General features: G+C 47.7%; 10 protein-coding genes across 10 annotated transcripts; 7 read left to right on the top strand and 3 right to left on the bottom strand.

The window, feature by feature from the left end:
• The first annotated feature begins 299 nt into the window (after window positions 1-299).
• On the top strand, window positions 300-1,816 carry LY89DRAFT_687579 (uncharacterized protein). The gene is made up of 3 exons (XM_018215528.1): window positions 300-527; window positions 583-685; window positions 761-1,816. The coding sequence occupies exons 2-3, from the start codon at window positions 680-682 to the stop codon at window positions 1,538-1,540; spliced, it is 786 nt and encodes a 261-aa protein (XP_018067864.1). The 5' UTR covers window positions 300-527; window positions 583-679; the 3' UTR covers window positions 1,541-1,816.
• A 1,186-nt stretch (window positions 1,817-3,002) lies between these two features.
• On the top strand, window positions 3,003-3,416 carry LY89DRAFT_737487 (uncharacterized protein; the record flags this gene model as incomplete). Its single annotated transcript, XM_018220263.1, has 1 exon — window positions 3,003-3,416. The coding sequence occupies one exon, from the start codon at window positions 3,003-3,005 to the stop codon at window positions 3,414-3,416; it is 414 nt and encodes a 137-aa protein (XP_018067863.1).
• A 1,151-nt stretch (window positions 3,417-4,567) lies between these two features.
• On the top strand, window positions 4,568-5,573 carry LY89DRAFT_737486 (uncharacterized protein; the record flags this gene model as incomplete). The annotated part of the gene is made up of 2 exons (XM_018220262.1): window positions 4,568-4,732; window positions 4,875-5,573. The coding sequence occupies 2 exons, from the start codon at window positions 4,568-4,570 to the stop codon at window positions 5,571-5,573; spliced, it is 864 nt and encodes a 287-aa protein (XP_018067862.1).
• Window positions 5,574-6,161: 588 nt separating this feature from the next.
• LY89DRAFT_687578 (uncharacterized protein) lies at window positions 6,162-7,120 on the top strand. Its single transcript, XM_018215527.1, has one exon. It carries the CDS (start codon window positions 6,248-6,250, stop codon window positions 6,974-6,976), a length of 729 nt encoding a protein of 242 aa, XP_018067861.1. The 5' UTR covers window positions 6,162-6,247; the 3' UTR covers window positions 6,977-7,120.
• Window positions 7,121-7,974: 854 nt separating this feature from the next.
• On the top strand, window positions 7,975-9,052 carry LY89DRAFT_672713 (uncharacterized protein; the record flags this gene model as incomplete). Its single annotated transcript, XM_018213302.1, has 2 exons — window positions 7,975-8,105; window positions 8,158-9,052. The coding sequence occupies 2 exons, from the start codon at window positions 7,975-7,977 to the stop codon at window positions 9,050-9,052; spliced, it is 1,026 nt and encodes a 341-aa protein (XP_018067860.1).
• Window positions 9,053-10,690: 1,638 nt separating this feature from the next.
• Window positions 10,691-11,950, top strand: LY89DRAFT_672712 (uncharacterized protein; the record flags this gene model as incomplete). The annotated part of the gene is made up of 2 exons (XM_018213301.1): window positions 10,691-11,021; window positions 11,169-11,950. The coding sequence occupies 2 exons, from the start codon at window positions 10,691-10,693 to the stop codon at window positions 11,948-11,950; spliced, it is 1,113 nt and encodes a 370-aa protein (XP_018067859.1).
• A 563-nt stretch (window positions 11,951-12,513) lies between these two features.
• Window positions 12,514-14,468, bottom strand: LY89DRAFT_754315 (MFS general substrate transporter; the record flags this gene model as incomplete). The annotated part of the gene is made up of 7 exons (XM_018221317.1): window positions 12,514-12,792; window positions 12,850-12,995; window positions 13,084-13,359; window positions 13,400-13,560; window positions 13,614-13,804; window positions 13,866-14,070; window positions 14,152-14,468. 7 exons carry the CDS (start codon window positions 14,466-14,468, stop codon window positions 12,514-12,516), a joined length of 1,575 nt encoding a protein of 524 aa, XP_018067858.1.
• A 622-nt stretch (window positions 14,469-15,090) lies between these two features.
• Window positions 15,091-16,392, top strand: LY89DRAFT_159136 (alpha/beta-hydrolase). The gene is made up of 3 exons (XM_018205481.1): window positions 15,091-15,364; window positions 15,421-15,807; window positions 15,857-16,392. The coding sequence occupies exons 1-3, from the start codon at window positions 15,335-15,337 to the stop codon at window positions 16,166-16,168; spliced, it is 729 nt and encodes a 242-aa protein (XP_018067857.1). The 5' UTR covers window positions 15,091-15,334; the 3' UTR covers window positions 16,169-16,392.
• Window positions 16,393-16,665: 273 nt separating this feature from the next.
• LY89DRAFT_651720 (bacterial alpha-L-rhamnosidase domain-containing protein) lies at window positions 16,666-19,404 on the bottom strand (the record flags this gene model as incomplete). Its single annotated transcript, XM_018212178.1, has 1 exon — window positions 16,666-19,404. One exon carries the CDS (start codon window positions 19,402-19,404, stop codon window positions 16,666-16,668), a length of 2,739 nt encoding a protein of 912 aa, XP_018067856.1.
• A 990-nt stretch (window positions 19,405-20,394) lies between these two features.
• LY89DRAFT_699290 (protein btn-1) lies at window positions 20,395-21,950 on the bottom strand (the record flags this gene model as incomplete). Its single annotated transcript, XM_018217045.1, has 3 exons — window positions 20,395-21,017; window positions 21,155-21,793; window positions 21,839-21,950. 3 exons carry the CDS (start codon window positions 21,948-21,950, stop codon window positions 20,395-20,397), a joined length of 1,374 nt encoding a protein of 457 aa, XP_018067855.1.
• Between the last annotated feature and the right edge of the window lie 1,001 nt (window positions 21,951-22,951).

Below are 22,951 nucleotides of genomic sequence, written 5' to 3'. Positions count from 1 at the left end.
AGTAGCCCTGGAGCTGTTGCAGGCCTATTTTAGCGAATTTGAAGAGCCGGCGTATGCCCTCTTTGTGCTTGGTTCTGATCTTTGCACCTGGGAGACGTGGAGACATAGGTGGAGTGGTAAAAGGATCCATAATGGTGGAGTTGTTGATAGTTTAGTCCTAATGTGAAGAGTTTTAATTTCGAGGTTCTACAGCCTGAACGCACGGACTTTTGTCCCCATGTTCGTTAGCTCGATCTCATACCTACTTCAAGCTTCCCGATCCTTCTCGTCTACCACGAATTTCCGTCAACAACCACATCTCCTTCTGCAACTTCACAGCAGCAGCGTATCTCTTCCATACGAAGAATTCCTGAACCTCATCTTCTACTTCTCTTCTTCGAAGATCGTCAAAGCAGGGAAAGTAGCCAAGACTGAACTGCCCGCGCGACTTGCACATCACCGTTGCACAAAGGCCAACACCATGTCTTCGTGCAGCCTCAAGCGATCTGCAAAGAAAGCTACAATGACTGCTTCAGAGGGAGTTCCTGGTAAGATATCACGATAGTATCGCAAATTCGGCACTTGATGCTGAACAATTCATAGCTGCCCACCCAAGCCTTCCAGACGTGGAATCGCAAAACCAACGAGTTGTTCTTACCGAATTCACCCTCTTCCCAGAGCTTGCCTCGAAATTCGTCTCATGATCGTAAGCAGCATTCTCTTCTTCATTCTCTTCTACAAGATCCAGGAAAAGAAAGCAGTTTGGTACTAATTCAAGTAGTGGGCATTTGCCTCTCCGGAACCTGCCTTTGTGGCTCAAGTCAAGAGCCGAAAGGTTGGTCGCCGTTATCACCAACTTCGTGAGATCCCGGCTGTCTTGCACACCTGTCGAGAGTCTCGTAATGAGTTCCTGGAGACGGATGACCCAAACGATATCTCTCTACAACGAAGACGCCTTGCGCACCCCGTGTACAAGCTACACTTCCGAGAGGGTTCCACCAGAAATGGGCTCAGGGGCCGTTTCATGTCGTCGGATACTGATACATTCTGGCCACTTGAAATTGACACTATCGGGCATGCGTTTGCAAACCACTTTGTCAATCCTAGCTTATCTCCTGTCTTGAGGCATCTGACAATCACTCGCTGCTCCCTCGACGAGTGGGAACTGAAATCTCTGATCGACAAAGTTCCTACACTGGGAACCTTGACGTTTGCACTAAGCGCCTCCTATTACTCACGTTTTGGTTCTCTTCTACCTGAGATCAATGGTGAACTTAATATTAACGGCTTTCCGACTGTGTGGCAAAATCACCTCCAGAGCTATCGAAGCAAATTCAATACCCTATTGAAGAAGATGGCTCCCAAGTATCCTAAGTTGAATACACTCAAGGTTAAGTGGAGATTTCAGGATCAGATTATCGCAAATGAGGGCATCAAGTTGCTTCCGCCACCAGAGGAGGATCCATTCAAGGAGTTGGATCGGGAGATGAATCGCATTAGTCGTCGCAAGATTAAGGAGAAGAGAGAGAGAAAACAAGCCAAAGACAGGTCCTCACTTTGAGGTCGAGGAATGATCTTGTGTTCTCAAAATGTGGTGGTGAAGAGGAGTGCCAAATCTGGTGGCTACTCGTTGCTTTTCCTTTCTTTTGCGGAAGTTTGATGCGGGGATCTTCTTTCTATTAAAGCCTTTATTGACACGGTTTCCTAAGTGGTACATAAATTGATCCTACCTCCAGGAGAGGTGGATGGTAACGGCGAGCGTTGCTTTGAAATTTTCTTGAGTAGAGCATTCAAGTCAAATTACGGGGGCTTTGATGAAGCAAACAACGAACTTTAAGACCTAACAAATCACATCTTTCGAAAGGAAAAATCGCAAAGAGTGATTATGTGTGCTAACAACTCATCTGTGATACGATTAGATTAATGGGTACATATCGAAATACCCGGTCCACGGGAATCAAGCTGCGGTGATAAAAGAGAAAATAAGAAAAACACTTATCGAAAAGGCTTAAGCTACTTCCTCGTTGCCAAGATGTCTCCAAAGTCTAGAACGCGAACAGGTTAGCCAATAGCTGGGAGAACAAAATAAATTTAGAATTTCAAAGATCAAAAATGCAAAACCCATTTCCTAGATACCAGCCAGAGTATCTAGGAGGGATAAACAGATTCAGTATATCTTGCGATATACAGCGAGAAGTGGTTGAGTACATCTTCGCAGCCAACAAGAAATTAATCGATTGTTTTGGACTCGACCATTCGGCCGCCCTACTGCTCATGCCACGCACTCTCTCTGTTTTTTAACAGGGAGAAAATGCTTATTTGATATTATAGCTTGCGCAAGCTTAACGTGGATTAAGCGAGACTAGCCGGTGACCGGCTTTACTATTCTCGTCGAGGTTTCGAGGTTTATCTGGAGCTCATCGGCATCCTTTGCAACGTCAGAAATTCACAAAAGCGTTTCGCAAAACCCACTCCTCGAACAATTTTAAAGCAAGAAGATTGACCACCCTTATCTCAGTCGCAAACACGAGATTCTTCCAAGCAACAACTGCGAATCCGAGTCGTCATCTTCAATCATATTCACATTCAAACATTTCAAAGATGTCGCGCAGAACAGCAGGTAAGCTCACCACTTCTTATATCCAGAACCCTTTGTACATCCTTTGTCCAAGATCGCGAGTTCATGAGCATTCAAGCTAACAGAAGCTATAGCTATGTCTTCAAATTCGACTTCCGACATCGCCCAATCCCCCGCCATCTTGAACACCTTCACGCTCTTCCCTAATCTTCCTCTAGAGCTCCGATTAGCAATTTGAGGATTCGCCGCTCCTGACCCAGCTCTTATCGTTCAGCTTCCCAGCCGAAAGTCTACTCGCAAGTACCATTGCCTGCGCAATATTCCTGCTGTGCTGCATACGTGCCGCGAGTCACGGACGGAGCTCTTGGAGACAGACAAGGCTGATGAGACTTTGGAACGAAGACGAAGTGCCCATCCTGTCTACAAGATGTGCTTTACGAGCAAGATGAGATCGGGTAGTGGCGTTTTCATGTCCGTTGACATTGACACTTATATGCCGCTCATGGACGATGATGTCGCTTTCAACCTAGGTGCCCATGCCGCTATGTCATCGAAGATTCGGCTTATGGTTGTCCGATGTGACTTCGTATATGACGCAGAGGGCATGATTGATTGCCTTAATGAGTTGATTATCGATCACACATCCTTGGAGACTTTAGATGCAATCATTCTAGTAAAGGATGTGAAACGACAAGAACTAGATGGGGATACTTTCGTCAAGGCCGTCACTGACCGAATCAAAGAAGACTTCGATGACTTGAAGGCGCGTCTTCCTGAGAGACAATTCCCGACACTTGAATTCAGTATGGACAAAGAATTCTTTGAGAGTTATAATATTCAACTTCCAGAGACAACTTGAAACCCATAGGCACGACATTTCAATTGTTTATCTGTGTGGAGATCACAGGCCCATTCGATGGTCCAAACAAGGCTGGGTATGTTGAAATCCGTCTACATGGCTAATCGCTATGCATTGAGGACGATTATTAACAATTCACTAGTACAATTACCAAGCGATCACACCTGCTTTATTTGCATCACCCTCTTGCAAATATGAAAGTGGAGTGATGGAGCAACTGCTTTATCAATGAGGATGCTGGTAGCAGACGATTTCTTTTGTTATCTTTGCATTTCAATTTTTCCAGATGGCGTGCACGGGCTTTCTTTTATCACATGGAGCTTGGGAGGACTGAAATATGGGCGCGATAGCAACGACATGCTATACGACTCTCATTATTATGTCTAGAAGGTCGCATGGGCTTGCATTCTCTGGCTATTAGCATGCAATTCTGAGTGTTGACTCATTGCTTTCCTGGGTAAATCTCGTCTTCCATATGTCGAGCGCTTAGCTATGCTCCAGAAGGGAGAAATCGTAAAAATGGAACATAACTTGTCTTCCCAAATGTCCTTTGTGCTTCAAGACATTTACGCTTTGTGAAGTTCCTCAATTTAATATACGAGCCAGTGACTAGTATTAACTCTTGACATGGGCTCTTTCAGTATTGAATAGCTAACTAAGAACTCCCTTGTACTATAAGAATTAAAAAAATGAGATTATGAATGAGAGAGTGGGCCTCCGAATTATGGCAACCATAGCTTGATAGGCTTGTAAAATTAGTAGTGTTTGTTCCAGATATATAGCTTCCTGTCTATAACGATACATAAATAGAAGCAAACATTTACACTGCTGAAATTGGCGGTTCCGACTTGTTAATCTATCCCAGCTCTATCCCAGCTGCCATATAGAAGTTATTTCAAGATGAGACCACTTATATTGTCATAAGATTTCGCATTATAGCGCTAAGAACTACGCTTACCATATTAGGAGTTCTTCAGCCTTGACGAAAATTTTGGCCATGTAAAGGTGCAACTTTACTTCTACCTGCGATCCAAACTGTTCAGACAACCACCTACATGTCTCCTAGCATGAATAATCCTAAATCAATTTCAACGAGTTCTACAAGACCCCAATTCTACCATCTAGAGGGAATCAGCAGGCAACTATCCAATATGTCTCTCAGCACAAACAATCCCGAATCGAGCCCTATGGGCCTCACAAATCAAAACACCGTGCCCCTATCTTCCGCACCGCTCATAGAGCAGCCTTCCTCAACCCTCGCTCTTCAGAAGTTCACGATCTTCACGAATCTACCTCAAGAAATTCGTCTTCTCATTGTATGTAAACTTTTCTGAGCTCAAACCCCGTTCAATCATGTCTCACGAGCTCTACCAGCCATCAGACTTCCATGTAGCCAAGTGACTGCCGATCTACTTCCACTTTATCCAAAAGAATTCTACTAACTCGAGGACATTTTAGTGGGCCAGAGCCGCGCCTCCGCCATCTGTCATAAGCCAAAATTCACTTGTTGACTCGTTCGGTTACAAATACTATACTCATCGTCGCGGAGGAGGCGTTCCGGCGATTCTCCACGTCTGCAGTGAATCTCGTTACGAGTTCCTGGCCCGAGACGGCGACGACGAAGATGCACTCGAGATCCGCCGACGTGTACACCCGGTCTACAAGCTCTACTTTAAAACGAAGAGGAGTCTTGGTGTTTACATGTCTCTAGACATCGATTCGTTCTGGTGTCTGAAATATGGAGCCAAAAACTTCAATTCCATCAGATCCAGCAATTATTATTGCATGAGACACTTGGTCATCACGATTCGCGGCGTCAGTTTCGGTCGACCGGCATTAGGAAGCTCCTCTTTTTGGCTGAGTCAAGCTGAGTTGCTCAGTCTGAGTCAACACTTGCCTCGCCTTGAAACTTTGACCATCTTGATCAAGGAGCGGGAGTTCCAGATGTGCACTTATCATTGGGTACCATTGGCACCAGAAGTGAATGGAAATTTGGATGAATCTGCATTCAATAATGCCCAGTGTTGGCTTATTGCTCGAGTCAAGGTGTTTGACGCAGTGATGGCTGAACTGAGGGTCAAACATCCGACAACCAAATTTCCGAGCTTAAAGTATCGATTCGAGCAGCAATTCATGGCCAATGAGAATATGGGATAGGTAGATTTGGTGGGAGGGCAAAATGATTGCAGATGAATGAGGGTCAATTACTGAAAGTGTGACAAGGACGGAAAATTCTTTAAGAAAGATGTGCCATACTTGTAATGCAACAAATCGGGAGCGTTCTCTGACCACATAGTCCTAGACGTCTTTAAACTCAATTTCAAAACGAATAAAGGTGAATTGAAACCAGTATCATAAAGACAAGTTGACAACAGTGAATGAGTCTTGCAGAAAGATGAAGCTAACCACGTCTGGACTGGCTGATCGCAATTTTATGGGGTTGGTTTATTTTATCTCTGCCCCGCCTACCCCTTCACATTTCATACCAAACCTTTCAATCAGAACAACGCCGAGACACTTGAAATCCAAGACTTCCAAGCCAGCCTCTTTGATCTTGCAGAAACTGACAATTCGATCATCATTGCTTCAGAAAGATGCGTTCTCCACCGCGGCCCTGGTTTTCAAACCTGAATATGCCCTCTGCCTCTGCAAAGACCGATCTACCAACTCCCACCAGTCTCAACAATTCCACCACCACAGCAACTATCTCAAGCTTTCCAGAACAATTACAAGCTCCACCCGCTTTCGAGACGTTCATTAAATTCACGGAGCTCCCACCGGAGCTCCGCAGTCGCATCTGGAGCTTCACAACTCTCGCTCCGGCCACAATCATGCAGCGTAGAATCATCTCCAGGGATCGCGAGTTTGATTTCATTCGAGGAGGAGGTGTGCCAGCTGTCCTTCAAGCCTGCAGAGAGTCTCGACATGAGTTCCTTGAGCCGGGTGATGTTACATCGCTAGAACGTCGCCGAGAAGCTCACCCGCTATACAAGCTATACTTTCAGAACGAGGACAAGACGGATGCTGGTATCTACTTCTGCGCGGAACTTGACTGTTTCTGGGGTATGCGCGACAAACTGATCATTCACACGCCAGGCACCGTAAGACCACCCCAGTTTGCCGACATGACCGCTATGTTGGCCGTCACTGGTCTGGACCAAATTCTGAAGAATCTGGCAGTGCCTGACTGGTGGATTGGATCCATCTTGATTGATGGAGAACCAAGCCAACGTCTCCCCTTTGGTGGCTTCTCCCGTGTCGACCTCATGCACCTTATTGAAGTGCTTCCCTGTCTTGAAACACTTACTTTGGTAGTGACGGAGGAGTTTCTCTGCAGGGAGCCCGAAACGCGGGACGAGCTTGTCAATTATGATCCAGAGATCAATGGAGAGCTAGACGATACACGGATGTCTCGCCTTCAACGTGCGGTAGTACACAATGTCAAGGGACTTGCGATGACTTTGAAGATTCTGAAGAAACTTGCTCCTCAGAAGAACTGGCCAAAGACCTTGAAATTCCGGTTTGATCGTCAGATGATGGAGAACGAGGGATTCCTGTGAAAGAATATAACAAAGAGGGCGGAAATGGCAAGAGCGGCTATTGAGGATTTTCATGACCATATTGCAGAGGTCATCTCTCATTTCTAGCAGCGCGTGGTCTTTTCATTATGGATGGTTGGCATTTTCCTAGCACTGAAATAGCAGACACAAAAGTAATTTTCTTCAAACAGGCATGATTTTGAAGCGATAAAGTTGTGACTTAGGATCTCGAGTTGTACAAGAGATGATCAACGCTAAACTGCATCCCACCTATAATATGTCAAAGGGTGTGGGGATTTGAAAATAGCCAAAAAGTGGAAAGTATTCACCTAAGGGTTTCGTGAAACATGTGAAGGCATGGGGCTAGAACTGTATTCGTCTAAGCTATATGCAGTGGAATATGGATGGCCCAAAGCTTTAAGACATTAAATAAAAATATCTTCCTTCCATAGTCTCATGCATGTGAAGAACTCCATGAATGCTACCCTACGGTAACAATGCCCAAATTGAGGCTTCGAAAGTTCTTCACATAGTAGGAAGTAACAGGGTCACGATGCTTCTTGATATCAAGATTAGGAGAGTAAAGCAGATACAAGAAGACCAGAAATACGAGAGTTATTGCATTTACTGATCATAATTTTTAATCACTCCGGTGAAAAGTCATCAAGTCGAGTGATTATAACTATGTTTTGTGCTCGCATGCGGTAATCGCAAGTCCGGATATCCGGAAACATACTAACTGCACAAGAATGCAAACGTACCTAGGTAACTTTCATCCAAACTTATAGAGTGCTAGCACAGACAGACTAGCGTGAAAGTCCAGAGGCGCACTAGCACATTTGGTGCGCTAAACGACCTTGTATACCTATGAAGAACAATTTCCGCACACCTGAAGAACTATTCGATCTACGAACACACAATATTCCAAAAGCCAATAGCCAACTCAATTAAGTCATATCCTCAAACTCGTGTTTCTCGAAGGTAGTGCTCAGCACGGAGAGCAAACTCCCACCGCAGACATGGCTCGGAACACCAGAGCACACGCGAAAGCCGTCATAGCTCAGCAATCCCCATCGGTTCCGCCGGCATTGACACTTACTGAATTCAAGAAGTTCAATGAGTTACCTGTCGAATTGAGATTGATCATCTGGTAAACATACCCACGTCACCCTCACAAGTCGCTGTACTAATCCTTTGCGCAGGTCCATGGCCGCTCCACCTCCTGCAACTATATCCCAGCACATAAGCCGTGTCAAAGGCCGAGGCCACTACTGGAACCGAGCCGGTGGCATCCCAGCCGTTCTTCACGCATGCGCCGAGTCTCGCCGAGAGTACTTGGAGTACGATACGGATGACGAGACCACCAAGGTTGCGTTCGAGGGTCGTCGTCGCGATCATCCTCTCTACAAACTCCATTTCAAGAACCGGCTTAAGGCTAGCGCAGGTTGCTACATGAGTCTGGAGATCGATACCTACTGGCCTGCGCGTGCTCAAGAGCTGAAGGAATATCGTTCTGATATCTCTGGAGAACCGGAACTAAGCAAGTTTCGCACTGCGGCTGAGTTGGATATAGCTAGTGGTCTGCAGCACTTGGCGCTTCTGCAACACGATAGGCCAGAGGACTGTGTGGATTTCGACGATCTCCTTTATTTTGCGAAGAAGTGCCCGTTGTTGAAGACTTTGACGGTAGTCCTACAGAGCCGGCGGAACGAGGAGAGCTGGCGAGTGAGAGGGGGGTTGTATACTCCAGAGGTTATGGGACCATGGGGTCTCGAGGTATCGCTGGAAGTTGATGAGGTTACTTTCGAGAGTAACAGAGCCAAGCGTACTAGGGAACTCATCACGGAAATGGAAGAGATGATGAAAGATCACCCCGAGAAGTCGTTTCCGTTTATGAAGCTCAGAATTCAGTTTCAGTTCTCTCAGGCAGAGAAGCTGGAGCCTTTGAAGGATATCTGGCGTCGAAATAAGTACCGTCATTCACAGAAAGTAGTGAAGGGCTCAGCAACATGGACTGGACGACTTCGACCCGAGGCTTCTCTACCGAAGTCAGATTCACGTCAAGAAAGAGAGATTGAGGAATTGGATTCAGATTGAGTGGATAACCTCGAGCTGGCACCTAGGCCACGGCCTCGGTATGAGATCAGTCTTATACAAGCCTTGATATTGGGATAGTGTTGGAAACCCTCCATCAGGCGCTATTGTCTTTATCATTTTCTTTTCCTTTCCCGACTTTGCGTTTGTCACTCTTTGCTTCCTCTTTTCTTTCCTTCAACAGAACTTGTACTTTATGGGTAGCGTAACAAACAAAATCGGAATGCACAAGTACAAACCAAATGAGACACTGACCTGGTGACCATCGTGACATGACCCAATTTATGCTCACATCTCGTAACAAGAACAAAACGCGCTATATAATCTCAAATACGAAAAACTTGAACTTTGAACCACCTCGTTGCGAATTTAAAAAAGAATCATCTCAACAGCTTGACATGGCCAAGTAAGCATTCGCTAAAGAGCTGTAATTCCGGCACTCGCTTAACTCTTCATTTTGGTTCTAATCAACGCAGGCCAGTGTCTCTGCGCTCTCTCTGATTCGCAGCATGGTTCTCTAAAGCAGCCTTCTGTTGCGGGTCAGATCTTCTGTAAACTCAATTTCTCGTGAGAGGTCTACTGTTGCAGCGAGCTGAGAGCTAGGCAAGGAGCAGAGTTCAGACAAAGAGAAGAGCTAAGGCAGTAGCAACACGCATCGATTTAGAGTGCTTTGTCTAAATGAATGAGTGCATAGTGTACAGAGCAGATGGAGAGCGAACTGAATTCACATGATCCTGCAGCTATAGAGCTATGGCATGAAAGAAAACATGAGCTAGTCCCTAGGCTGTACCTATGTACAGATTGAATACAATGCATTGAAAGTAGCTCTGTTGCACCACGTTCATCCCACCCCATTTTTCGTTAGAATTCTGTCCAACTCCATGGAATCCTTGCAACTCCTCTTGTCTTTCAGAAGTAAGGAGAGACTTCCCATCAATGAATGGAACACCTCATTTTAGTAATGAGCACGTCAACTCTTGACCATGACACAACCTACCGTATTTCCTTGCTTTCCAAAATATCATTTTCTGGGCAAATGGTCGTAGGAGGCCCGTGTGGCAGTATATTTGATCTCAGAAGTAATACATCATATCTAATTGGATCCTTGACTTCTGCTACATACAAGGGGAAGTAGCGGGGGGAAGTTGGCACTGGAATATAAAGTGCTTACATCTTCACACCTTGTTCGATGCTTCTCTTTAGTAAAGGCTTAGAGGGGCCTTCTCTCATTGAGCTCACCCCCTTACATGTGTATCTTGGAATCGAATCCTAGAAAGCAGTTAATACTGTATTGTGACTCCATGATCCAATGAATGAGTTAGTTAATCGATTGCGAGTGTACATTAGTGAAAAATAACGCTTCTCTTGACCGCTTTAACAGATTCAAGCAACGGAACGGCATATTATAACTCCGTAATCCGAAGACTTAATCGATTGTAAATACGCACTAGAGACAACTAGCGTTCTTTCCAAATATATCATATACAAGATCTTTTCGTCAACTTTCATAATCGTACGATCTATCAACTCGCATTCAAAGAACCACAAACAACTCAGATCTTCTCACAGGGTCTTCTGGACCACTGCGCATTCAGTCTCTTTGATCATTGATAGCATACAATCAACTGTCCAACCTCTACTATGTCTTCAACAAAGGAGGCGCTTGCTAACAGCGTCCCCGCTCCACAACTGTTGACGATCACCACTGCTGATGGACCGTCAGTTGTTACTGGCATCCCAGCTGTCCAAAACCTCAATGATGACGCCCACTCCTCAACTGATGCGTCAGTTGTTGGCTACGTAGCTGAGCAGGCATCGACAACCACTGGTAGTCACCCTACGTCCTCTACCAGCGCTGTCCCAGCTGAGCAACCGTCAACCACGACCATTACCCACCCTACGTCCTCCCCCGATGTCGGGATCCCTACCACCTTGCATGGATTCAAGAACTTTCCACTGGAAGTGCGCTTGAGTAAGTCAATCTCTGCCCTTATTCGCTTTCACCATGGGCTCCAAACCTTTCGATTTCATTGCAGAGAGCGTAGTTCAGCTCCTCTTAGACAAGACCACACTTCTAGCGTCACAACTTTCTCAAAAACAAATACTAATTCCCGAATAGTGATCTGGGCCTTAGCCGCACCTCCCCCAGCCGTTATAGTCCAATGCAAAAGCCGCATTGAAGGGCGACCATTCTTCTGGAACCGCGCTGGCGGCGTCCCAGCAGTACTCCACGCTTGCAGAGAATCCCGCGCCGAGTACCTTGAGATCGAACCCAGCAATGACGCAGAGAGACACGAGATTGAGGCCCGTCGCCGCAAGCACCCTTTGTACAAGATGACTTTCCGCACTCGCCGGCTCGACAGCCCCGGCTGCTACATGGCTCTAGAAATCGATACGTACATGCCATTGGACGGCGAAGTGTTCCGGTGGAAGACTAGCAAGTTCCGGACTGCGTCGATGCTGAGGTTTTTGAAGGAGGTGAAGTACCTTGCGGTGGGGAACCACCACGTGTACCACCCATTGGTAGTGCGTAGACTCGTGGAGATATGTCCACAGCTTCGATGCTTGACGATCACGTTGTGGGACGAGTCGTTCGACGCCGCGCGCTCGATTGCGGAGCAATATGGTGCGGAGGTCGATGGGGAGTGGGGTTTGGAACTGAGTACTCGGGTCGTTGATCCTATTCGCTTGGAAGGAATGCGGCAGAGTGTCCCATTTGACATGCTACTGCTCGATGAGGACAATGATTCGATGAGGGTCGATGTCTCCCAGGAGAAGAGATATTATCCAAATACGATTGTCCCGCCCGTCAAGTTCCGCTTTGCCAAACAATTCATCCACGTTGTACAGTTGGACACTTTCCCAGATATGGAGCGTCTGCGGCCACGACCAAGAATTTAAAGCTGAGAGGAAATGGAGGAGGGAGAAGTGCTTCGGCGGAGACAGATATTCGAGGGTTGAATTAAAGACTTTAAAGCGGTAGCAGATTGAATTATACACAAAAGTCCAAAAATAGTTGGAACATGTAAATAGTAAACACAAATGCAAAATCTCAGGAACAATAACATAGCCCTTACTGTCTGTGACTTCATGGGACATTGCCATGTTCTTGCTTTATCACGAATTAGAGAGGAAATATAGCATTTAATTATGCGGATGTAATCGACAGACTTTTCATTGGTAAAAATTGTGATGAATTTTGGGACATTTGAGGATGATTGCACAAGGTTGTGATGACAAGATGTACTCTGAGCACTAGCTCGCTTCATATATAGGTTTTTTTCTTCCTTGTTAGTTACGGGCGGAACTTATGACATCAAGTATAAAGTATTGGAGTTTGCAAGCATTGACTTTCGTGTATAAAGCTATTTCTACGTACATTCTTGCAAAATTCATATACACTCTAGCTATCATCTGACTGGGGCTCAACTTACATAACCTATTGACGAAAGAAACTTACCTACCTAGTGTTTCATAGCAGCCTTTTTCCCATCAAGAACCTGCTTAGCAACTTGACCACGAGTCTCAGCTTCCGTCACGAAGCCTTCGAACTCTCTAGCCGGAACCTTCTTCACGAATAGTTCGTCAATCTCCTCGTACGTGCGTCCGCGGGTTTCGGGCTGATAAAACCAGACGAAAACGAGACACAACACAGCCAAGCCCGCGAAGATAAACCCCGTTTTGGGACCGAGGTTGGCTTGGTCCGGGTTGAAAATGTACGGCAGGACGAACAACCACAATGTCTGCCAGAAGCCGGTTAGTTAGCTATTCAAGTGCATGCTGAGTTCGATGTAACTTACGCTCCAGACATTCTGAAAAGCAAGACCAATAGCGATTGTCTTGACGCGGAGACGCGGTGTTGCGGTCTCGGTCAAGATAGTATATGCGGCACCACCGATAGAAGCGTTGTAGCAGAAGACGTATATGGAGCCGAATGCAATGCCGGCTAGAGATATTTAAGTCAGCATCTGTTGATCAATATGGCACAAAAATGGTTGTAAAAACCAGTCCGAGCCGTTCTTAAATTGACGTACCTCTAAGCGCGGCATCAGTTGTCTTCATTGTAATCAAGCCACTGAAAAGGCTATCCAGGATGATGATGGATATCAAGCTGCTGATCATGAGCCATTGGCGACCGACCTTATTGATCAGATACCAAGGAAAAACATTCCCTGCCATTGACAAAATTTGAGTCCCGATATTGATTGCGAAAGACTGGCCTGCGGATATGCCAGCTAACTGAAGCGTATAGAAAAAGTACGTTGAAAGGAATATTACACCGGACTGGACTTGGATTGTAAGAGGTGCTGCTGAGATGATAGTACGTCGTAGATTTGTGTTGCCGAAAACACTCGAGATAACTGGCGCCCTCGGTTTCTTTTTTCATCTCTTCCAGAGTCAATCTAATGTTGGCGAGCTTCTTCTGAGCTTGCTCAGATGACATGCCTAGTCTACCGAGAGAGTTGAGAGCAGCTGTATCTTTACCCTTCATGAGAAGGTACCAAGGCGACCTAGAAACCTTTAGAAGTTTGACTTTGGATCTCCGCACAGATCGACAACATACTCTGGCATAAAGGGCAGAAACATAAGCCCGGTGACATTGAATCCATACTGAGATACAAATGAAGCACGATACGCCCAACGGTTGCTCCAAGTTCCTGTGCCATAGACGAGGAGAGATACCACAAATGGCCCGAACGAAAAGGCTAGAGCGCATGCAGAAGTTGCCGGCCCGCGTAAAGCTGTTGGAACAATCTGTTGGAATAGAAATCAGCCAAGAGGAGTGACCACGAGATTGCATAGCGTTTCAACTCACCTCGCCCACATAAGTCATTCCCACACTGATAAGAACCCCAATAGCAAGTCCGTTGATAGATTTACCGGCGAAGAATAGATCGTTCGTTGTTGCAATCACTTCCAACGTTATACCGATGAACGAAAGGAGAAATCCAGAAAGCAAGGTGTATCTGCGACCAATCCTATCTGCAAACCACCCGGCCCCCAGAGAATAAATAACGGAGCTACATACATAAATCTGTCAGCTACATTCAAGTGCAGTGGCAGGTGAGGAGATCTAAGTTGCAGAAGAAGAAATCGCTTACAAGGCAGCTGGTGCACCGCTGTAAGCAGATTGCCATTTAGCGGGAAGGACGTAGTTGCCCTCGAATGCCGACCCAAAGTCCTTACGAAACTGAGGGATACCAAGAATGCTGCTGCCGGCAGCGTTGTCGAAACTGGCGAGGATCAGAACCCAGATGACCCAGAAGCACCATGCCATCGTCTTCTTGTTTTGCATAAAAGCCTGCCTCTTGGTCAAGTCATGCTCTTCTTGATTGACTGCGTGGCCAACAACGTGTGTCTCGGCAGCGTTTTCCTGGTGCAGCACCGAAATGTTCTTCTCGTCAGTAATGGTGGCCATGATAGCGGTAAGAGTAGATTTCGTGTAGAGTTCAGTATACGTTAGAGTCGACTCTAAAGGAAGTATGGAATTTGAAGCTGGGAAATCCGGGGTCTTGTGGGGTTGAAATCTGGGGTTTTAAGAAAGGGTGGAGAGTGGAGAGTAAATTTGGGGAAAGTCTATGGGGTGTTTGATGTGTGCTCTTGTGTATGTCGATCCTTAATCATACAGGATATAGATCGGTAGGCTTTGGCGCCACTTCAGCGGGGTAAGGTTACCATTCCTATGGTTCTCTGTCCATACACACTCTCAGCTCATGATTATTTCATCTCTTGGCACATCGATCCTCGACATGAAAGACATTACAGCACTAATGTAAGCCTTCGTCTGGACAATAACCCGATCTTGCGATGCCGTGACTATTGCCGGCCTCGAGTAGATGGACCAAGTCGAGAAGAGAAAAAGCAAGAATTATTGAGGCCCCTCCCCAGCTACAAGGACTAGACCACTTACCGCCGGCTTAACTTGGGGTGCGTCTTTGCGGGGTTACCGAGGTTACCCCGATCACGTCGCCGAAGTTTACCCAAGCATATACGCCCCTACTGCCGCCACTCAAGCCGTCGCAAGTTTATCATAATGTTACGCCGAGCAACAGGATGTCCCCATCTTTCTCCTTAGTTTCATACAGTAAGGATTGACTCCCTCGAGCAATGATACCCCGAGCAAAAACACGGCAGCAAACCAAGGCAGTTCTCAGGACGAAAAGCGTCCGCTATGTCTGGCCCTCTGTCTATTGCAAAGACTTATCTATCATGTACCTTATGAGAAAGCTCTGGTCAACAAAGACATTATTTTTTTAAACCATTCCTGACTTCAAACACAGAGCAATGAACGAGATGAATCCAGAATTTGCTGAAGTAAGATTATCTACGCATCTGGTCATCCTCTACAGACACTAACTTAAGAAACCCAGGCACTGGCCTCGGCCACTCGAAGTCACAATGTCACTGGCAGCATCGAGGATATTCGCAAGATGATGGCACTTGCAAAGATCGAGTATCTCCGTACCAAAAGACCCTGGAATGGAAGCTCAGAAGACATCACTATTCCCACTCGCGACGGTGACCGAATCCCAGTTCGAGTCTACCACCCTTCGACGTATTCGGAGAAATCTGCAGTACCGCTGGTGGTTTGGTATCACGGAGGCGGCTTCTGCCTCGGAGATTTGGAAAGCGATGATTCATTCTGTCGGCGAGTGACAGAGGAGTTGAAATGTGTCGTCGCTAATGTCGACTACCGGCTCGCACCCGAGCACCCTTTTCCTACACCCATCAACGACTGCTGGGATGCTTTCCAACGGGTACGATCACCAGTTGTCAAAAAGCGACTTTTTTTGCTCACATTATCAGTTGTACTCAAACGCAGCCAGCCTCGGAGCTGATACAACCAAGGGGCTCATCGTTGGAGGTGGTAGTGCCGGTGCCAATGCGGCTTCAGCTATCGTTCATCTTGCGCTCGATCATCAGATTCAGGTTCCAGGCGTCCATCTTGGTGTTCCGCTTCTGATCCACCCCGAGAACGTCCCAGAGCGGTACCGGGCAAAGTGGACCGCTTACGAAGAGAATAAGAACGCACCTATGTTATCACGCGAGAGTACCGAAATCCTCATAAAAGCATACAATCCGGCACCCTCCAACCCGCTGTTCTCATCGCTCTTCTAGCCGACGGGTCATAAAGCCAATCCACCAACGCATTTCCAGATCTGTGGGCTTGATCCCGTCCGAGACGATGGATTTATTTTCGAAGAGATATTGCGTCGCGAGTGCGGCGTCAAGACAAAGATTGATTTTTACGCGGGTGTGCCTCATGCTTTTAACGCTGGGTTTCCTGACTTGGAGATTAGCAAGATGTTTGTGAATGACGCGGTGGCAGGGTTCGGTTGGCTCTTAGCTAATAGGCAATAAAATAAATACCATCTTCTTCGCTTTTATGTTCGTGATCTTAGACCATGGGAAATTCTTGAGATATCGCTTCCAAAATGCTAGTTCAATTAGTGACATCCCACGCTCAAGCAGAGACACGCGTGACCCAAGTCCATTCAAGGGTTTCAGGTCAGGTCAGATAGCTCTACTTGAGAACTTTGTCCTCAATGGGGCACTCTGGAAAAGCTCCAACTGTTATCAAGATGGCAAATGAAATTCTTACATTATGGCTACGTTTATCCTAGCAAGCCCAAACTCTCCGGCGGCCACTCGTAATTCTTCTCGTAAATAACAGAGAAAGAGTGAACTCCCGACATGACCGTTCGAACCTCCTCTCCAGCACCATCTCCACCCGAAGGCAGCACGACCTCCATTGAAGTATTGGGAGGCACAAGGACCGTCATATCGAAGCGCTTATCCACAATCTTCCACAAACAGCCTACCTTCCCATAAGGTGTGACGTGACTAACCGTAGCTTCCGTGAAATCTCCTCCCACAATGGGCTCCACGCGCGCTTTCTTCCAACCAGGCTCGATACAACGAAGACCTGCTAGTCTCTCGTGCATAAATGTAGCCACCGCACCCAGCGCGTAATGATTGAAGGACGTCATGCTGCCCGGGTTGATCGATCCATCCGGCAACATGCTATCCCATCTCTCCCACATGGTCGTTGCGCCCATGGTGACGGGGTGGAGCCAAGAGGGGCACTTGTCTTCGAGCAACATCCGATAAGCAATTTGAGTATGGCCGGTCAAAACCAAGGCTTCGCAAACAAACGGAGTCCCAGCAAAGCCGGTTCCGATGCGGAATTCGTTCTTCCGGACAATATATGTTAATCGTTCTCCAGCTTGAACTCTTTGTCTGGGAGTTGGGAAAATATCGAAGCAGATTCCGAGAGCATACGCTGTTTGTGTGTCAGAGACCAACCTGCCGTTGAGCGTCATGTACTCGTTGCAGAATTCTTGACGGATCAAGCTGGCCTCTGCTGCATACTGCCTCGCTTCCTGGTCTTTCCCGAGGATCGAGGAAATCTGACTGATGATATCGAGAGAATGGATCAAGAATGCGTTGGCAACTAGCTGTGCATCTGTTTTTGCGTTTTGTGGTTTTTCCGGTGGTGCGTCCGGATCGAGCCAGTCGCCTAATTGAAAGAAGCTTGCGTCGTACAGTCGACGGCAACCTTTGGTATCTCGAGGACAGGAGGCCAACCAGCTTTGCATACTAGAGTACTGCACGTCCAGAATTCCAACATCAGCTGTGGACTGATAGATTGCCCACGGTGCCAGAATCGTTACGTCGGCCCAGATCGCGAATGGAGCCACCTTGGGAAATGCAGACTTATTGTATCGCAGTACGTTCGGTACCACGATGGACAGCACGCCTCCCAGGTATTCTTGAGAGACGGCCAAATCAGCGAGCCACGTTTTGAGCATTCCGGCGCAATTGTACAGAAAGCATGCGGTGGGAGCAAACAAGGCGATGTCTCCTGTCCAGCCAAGACGTTCGTCTCGCTGAGGACAGTCAGTGGGTAGGCCCACGAAATTACCTCGCATTCCCCATCGCACGTTCTCGTGAAGTTTGTTAAGCATGGAGTCTGAGCACGAGAACTCGCCCGTGGGCTCCATCTCGGTCCAGCATACAACAGCCTCGAAATGAGCAAACAGATCAGTGTCTGGAGATAGGCCCTCAATTTGTAGGTAGCGGAAGCCGTGATATGTGAATCTTGGTTCCCAAGATTCGCCCTCCGGACTCCCTTTCAGTCTGTACTCGTCTTCAGCATCGGCTTCACGTAGAGGTCTTCGACCTAGTTCCCCATTCTCCATGACTTCTGCGTGGAGTAGTCTTATCGTTTTGCCGCGTGGGCCGTTGACGTTATTGATCCGGGTGTAGCCCACTAAGTTCTGACCAAAGTCAAGTACCTTCTTTCCATTTGGAGTTGTAATCAGTTCCTTCGGTTGGAGGACAAGAAGACGGCGTATCGGGGATCCAGACATGGCCAGTAGTTCGGGTTTTGCGGGAAGAGGAGACATAACTACCGCTCTTGACCATCCTGATGACTTGCGCTCCTGGCTAGGACAAACAGACGACCATCCAGGAACTTCCATTGTCGCATCATACTTCTCTCCATGATAGATCTCGGCCAGCCTCGTGGGACAAGAAGCTACTTCCCACGAGTCATCGGTGCACAATATCTGAGTCACTCCATCCTCGTAGAGCAGCTCCAACTGCGCCATAACGGCCGTCCTATCACCGCAGAGATTGCGACCTCCGCCTTCAAACCCGATCCGTCCGCAGAACCATCCTTCGCCAACACGAATGCCGATACAGTCTTCTGTTTCGCCATGTGACAGATACTCCAGCACATCATAGACTTGGTAGTGCAGGCGTTCATCGTACGCCGACCATCCCGGAGCCAGGAACTGGTCACCAACTCGCCTGCCATTTATTTCCGTTTCGTAGACTCCCTGCGCCGTGATATACAATCGCGCCTTGCAGACTTTCTTGGCAGGATTTCTCGAGAACACCCTGCGGTAAAGTTCCTCGGGCCTTGGAGCAGTTGTATCTTGCTCCCAGCTTGCCGAGATACCCTGACATTGCCAGTCGTTTCTATCGAGGAGGCCAACCTCCACATATGCAGGCTCGCTCCATTCAGAAGGGTCCGTAACCGCCTCTCCCCAGACCCTCACGCGGACGAACATCCCTTCCCGCGAAGAAAGCGGATTTTCTGACGGCCATGGCACGAGTACAGACTCGCTGGATTCAACGTCAAATGACTGAGAAGGTTTCCCCGAATCCTCGGGCTTCTGGTTGAAGAACTCCAGCTGATAACGTTTCTGGGTGAAACCAGCTGGCGCTCCCGAAACTCTCCAGGAGATTCGTGGGCGGCTCTCGCCCACTCCCAGGGCATCGTTAGCGAGACGATGCTCAAATCGCAGGTCTTGAGCTCGGAACGAGATTGAGGTCTCTGTGGGCATTTTGTTAGGATTCGTCTATTACGGAAATAGAAATAAAGAACGATTCTTTCAAGTAGATGATGGATTGCAAATGGCATGGAAAACTGGGAGTTATTATGTATTACATTACATGGAATTTTCGATATACATTCGCGACAATATCAGCCCTTCCACCTCGCTCTATATCAAGCCGAAGCGGGATACTTATCACTCGCAGTTTGAACTGTCTAGACGCGGATGAGCAAGTCGGCATTCTCTCGCAGTATCTTCTCATATGAAGCCGATTCCGCTAGTCAACTCGCCGGGAGTGAAGCTTAGCTAGTGGTTCAGACCCCGCACCAAGCAAAGTCGCCAGGTGGGGAATGGAGGTGTGGCCGGCTCATCTTCGGGTGGCTGGCAAACTCTGACGCTGATTGGAGGTTGCATTTTGAATGTCCCGCTGTGAGATAAAATACACGGAATTGGAAACTACTGTAACTTTGACCCGGGATCCTTGATCGCGTACTCCATAATTAGAGGTACTATTCCCATGTAGCGACGCCCCATGCATGGCACAGGGCGCGGCCATGCCCGCCACAAGGCTGACAATGACTTTTTATAGAAAGCATCGTGTTGAGGCTAGGAAATCAAAATCAAAATGCTCTATAAATTAAAAAAAACGCAAAAAAACTAGTAGTAATGTGATAAAAGCGAAGGCAAAAGACAGAGGGCCATCAAGTATAGAAAAAAGTATAGCTAGGCAGCATCAACTCGACGTGATTCGTCGAAACCACATTCCTGCTGTCATCAACATGAGGCTATGATGGAAGGATTTACGTTTTACGCTGAAGCACTAGCCCGCTTTGCAAGCAGGTTTTCTTTTCCTTGTTGATGTTTGTGGAAAGGTAGATGAAAATGGAATGTTTATAGCCTATCTATGAATGTACGGTTAGTAGTTGGACATCATCAGAGATTCGTTGTTGGAGTTTACTTTTGAACTTTGCTAGATGGCAACATATAGTCTTGATCTTCTCAACCATCCAAAGTCCTGCACCATCCCCTCCCTCTCTCAACATTCCACCCACACAGCCACGGCTCAATCACCATCCCCAGGAGACTCGCAATGCAGATCCCGGCACTATCACTCACACTCGTAGCACCGAGACTAAACTCCCTCTCTTCCACCTCGACCTTATCCATGATCTCCGCGAATGTGTTAACGTACACCGCGCCACCTAGTAACCCCTCCCATAGTACGACGGCAAAGATTACCCACACACTTGGCAGGAAGAAGAACATTGAATGCAAACCCAAGAAGACCAAGTTGCCAATCTGTAGGAATGAAGGAAGATATAGATTATGGAGTCGAATGAACGGAGACGAGGAGCGAGAAATGAATACGCCGAGTTGGTAGAGGAAGGCGTAAGTAGGGTAGAAGGAGCGGTAGGTTGTGAAAGGCGAGGAAGCGATGGGAAAGAGGAGCGTGGGGGAGATGCCTTGGTTGATGGTGTATTCGGCGATGTAGACTAGGAGGAGAGGAAGCATGTATGGGAAGAAGAGGGCGCGGGCGCGGCGGAGGCGGGTGGTGAAGAGGGATGGGTCGGCTTTCGCGGAAGGGGAGCGGGAGCGGGGTGAGTGGGAGGAATAGGCTTCCGCTGAGAGGCGGAGGTTAGCGATGTTTGACAATTTGTGAGCTGGGAAAGACGACCGAATGTCCCATCACTTGACATAGATTCTCGTCACGGAATTGTGGATATTGTGGGGTCACGGTTTGGGACATTGGGCTGCTTACCTGCTATGGATGGTCCTGGAGCCAACAAAGCATCTGCAGCAGTGTCTACAGGCAGATTTTGGATATCATCGTCATCAAAACTCCGTGGAATAGGTTCATAATCTTTCCTCGACTGAGCTCGCCGTAACGGGCCTTGGGGTAAGACGAGGAAGAATGCTACTGGCATGATGAAAGGTAAGAATGCACAAGTCAAGAGACTGTTTCGAATAGTCATCCCGATTGTACTCGTGAGAAGTACATAGAGACCAGCACCAATAAGTCCTGCTCCTCCTGTACCGCTTCCCCAAGCTGCTAAAGAGAATGGACCATAGTAATGGGTCAGACCCAGTAAGCTGAGCTCTCCAGCTCCACTCGATAGAGATGCTATGGCCACGCCAAATAGCTTTATGCTTATGGAACCATTGTCGTCGATGACCGAGGGCGTGAGTGCAATCAAGAACATGCCTGCTGCGGACAAAGCACACATAATGATGATTCGAAGAGAGTAGGGTATTCGGTGAATGAAGTATGGGGCCACAAGCTTCGTGAGGAAAGATGGGAGGACATCTGCAAGAAGCACCACGCCCTTCGGGACATTGGGTCCGACGAGGTCGAGAGCAGCGGAGAGGATGATAACGTACGAGACATTATTGATGAGGCCTAAAGGTGTAAGTTATGCTTGGAGAAGTGGGGTTGAAGGCATACCGAAAAGCCAGAAGGCGATAAGGACTGAGGTATCAGCTCCTTGGAAGAGAGCTTTGAATTTGGACTTGTAGATGGCCCATGATGAGGCTGGAGATCCTGGAAGTGGTAGCATGCCCGATGAAGATGGTGATCTTGACATGGTAGTATATGCCATGCGGAGTAAAGGGTGAACGATGCACGTCTTACGCCAACATGCTTGTAAGCAGACAGGTAGAGCTATGAAGTGTGGTGTATCTTAACCTCTCTCGCAGATCTGTGCCTGTCAAGCCAAGTGGCGTAGAATGGTATACGAGTCTGCAAGTACTCGTCTTCGGAGCAGTCGAAGTAAGCTCTCCCAGTCTGCGAGGCAATCCTCACTATTGTCCGAGATCTGCACAGTACATGTGCAGATGCGCCGTAATATTGTAAGGCTTGTTCTTCCAACTCTATATAGTATCGTTTGGTATTCGAGCCTCGTTGAGAGAAGTGTTGTCTCCGAAGACGTGCGTACCTGAGACAAGCTCACGCGATCAAAATAGCTCCCGAGGTTTCTCGCAGGGTAAGCTTAGGAGATCTGGTATCCGCAGATCGTGTTTCCCTTCCTCCCACTGTCACCTTCCGTTCTGAGAGATTGTCGTGATCCTCCTACAGTACCGTCTCCCTCGCCGTCGGTGGATGGTGGTCGGTTGTTACTACTGTATGATGTTGGATTACTGTGGATGTGTTCGTCTGTGCCTCTGTTTCCGGTCTTAGTTTTCCTTCGGCAAATGACGTTCCTGCTGACCCCAGACTTTACACTGCATCCCCGTCAGTCCCAATGCACCTTAGGGCCACCACACGGTGCGGCACCCACAATCCCATCACGGGCCAATCGATGCGCGGCTGGCGGGGAGCAGCTTGGCCTTCACCGTCCATCATCCTGGCCCTCTGGGCCATTTGCTGCCACTGGCACCGTCACCCTGGCACACCTTTCTGCATAATCCTGATCACGGGCTGCACAATCCTGGCACTTCTCTGCATAATCCTTACTTACTGTACTTTTCCTTCAACCATCCTGGCCCTGCTGCTGGCATTCCTGTACTCAGTGCATCCCCGTCAACCCTGATCCACCGTGCTGCTTAGCGTCTAAATCCA

This window comes from Mollisia scopiformis (genome assembly GCF_001500285.1).
Source record: "Mollisia scopiformis unplaced genomic scaffold LY89scaffold_19, whole genome shotgun sequence".
In the NCBI taxonomy this organism is placed as follows: Eukaryota; Fungi; Ascomycota; class Leotiomycetes; order Helotiales; family Mollisiaceae; genus Mollisia; species Mollisia scopiformis.
Note: the sequence above shows the minus strand (reverse complement) of the source record. Positions and strands in the feature narration are given on the sequence as shown.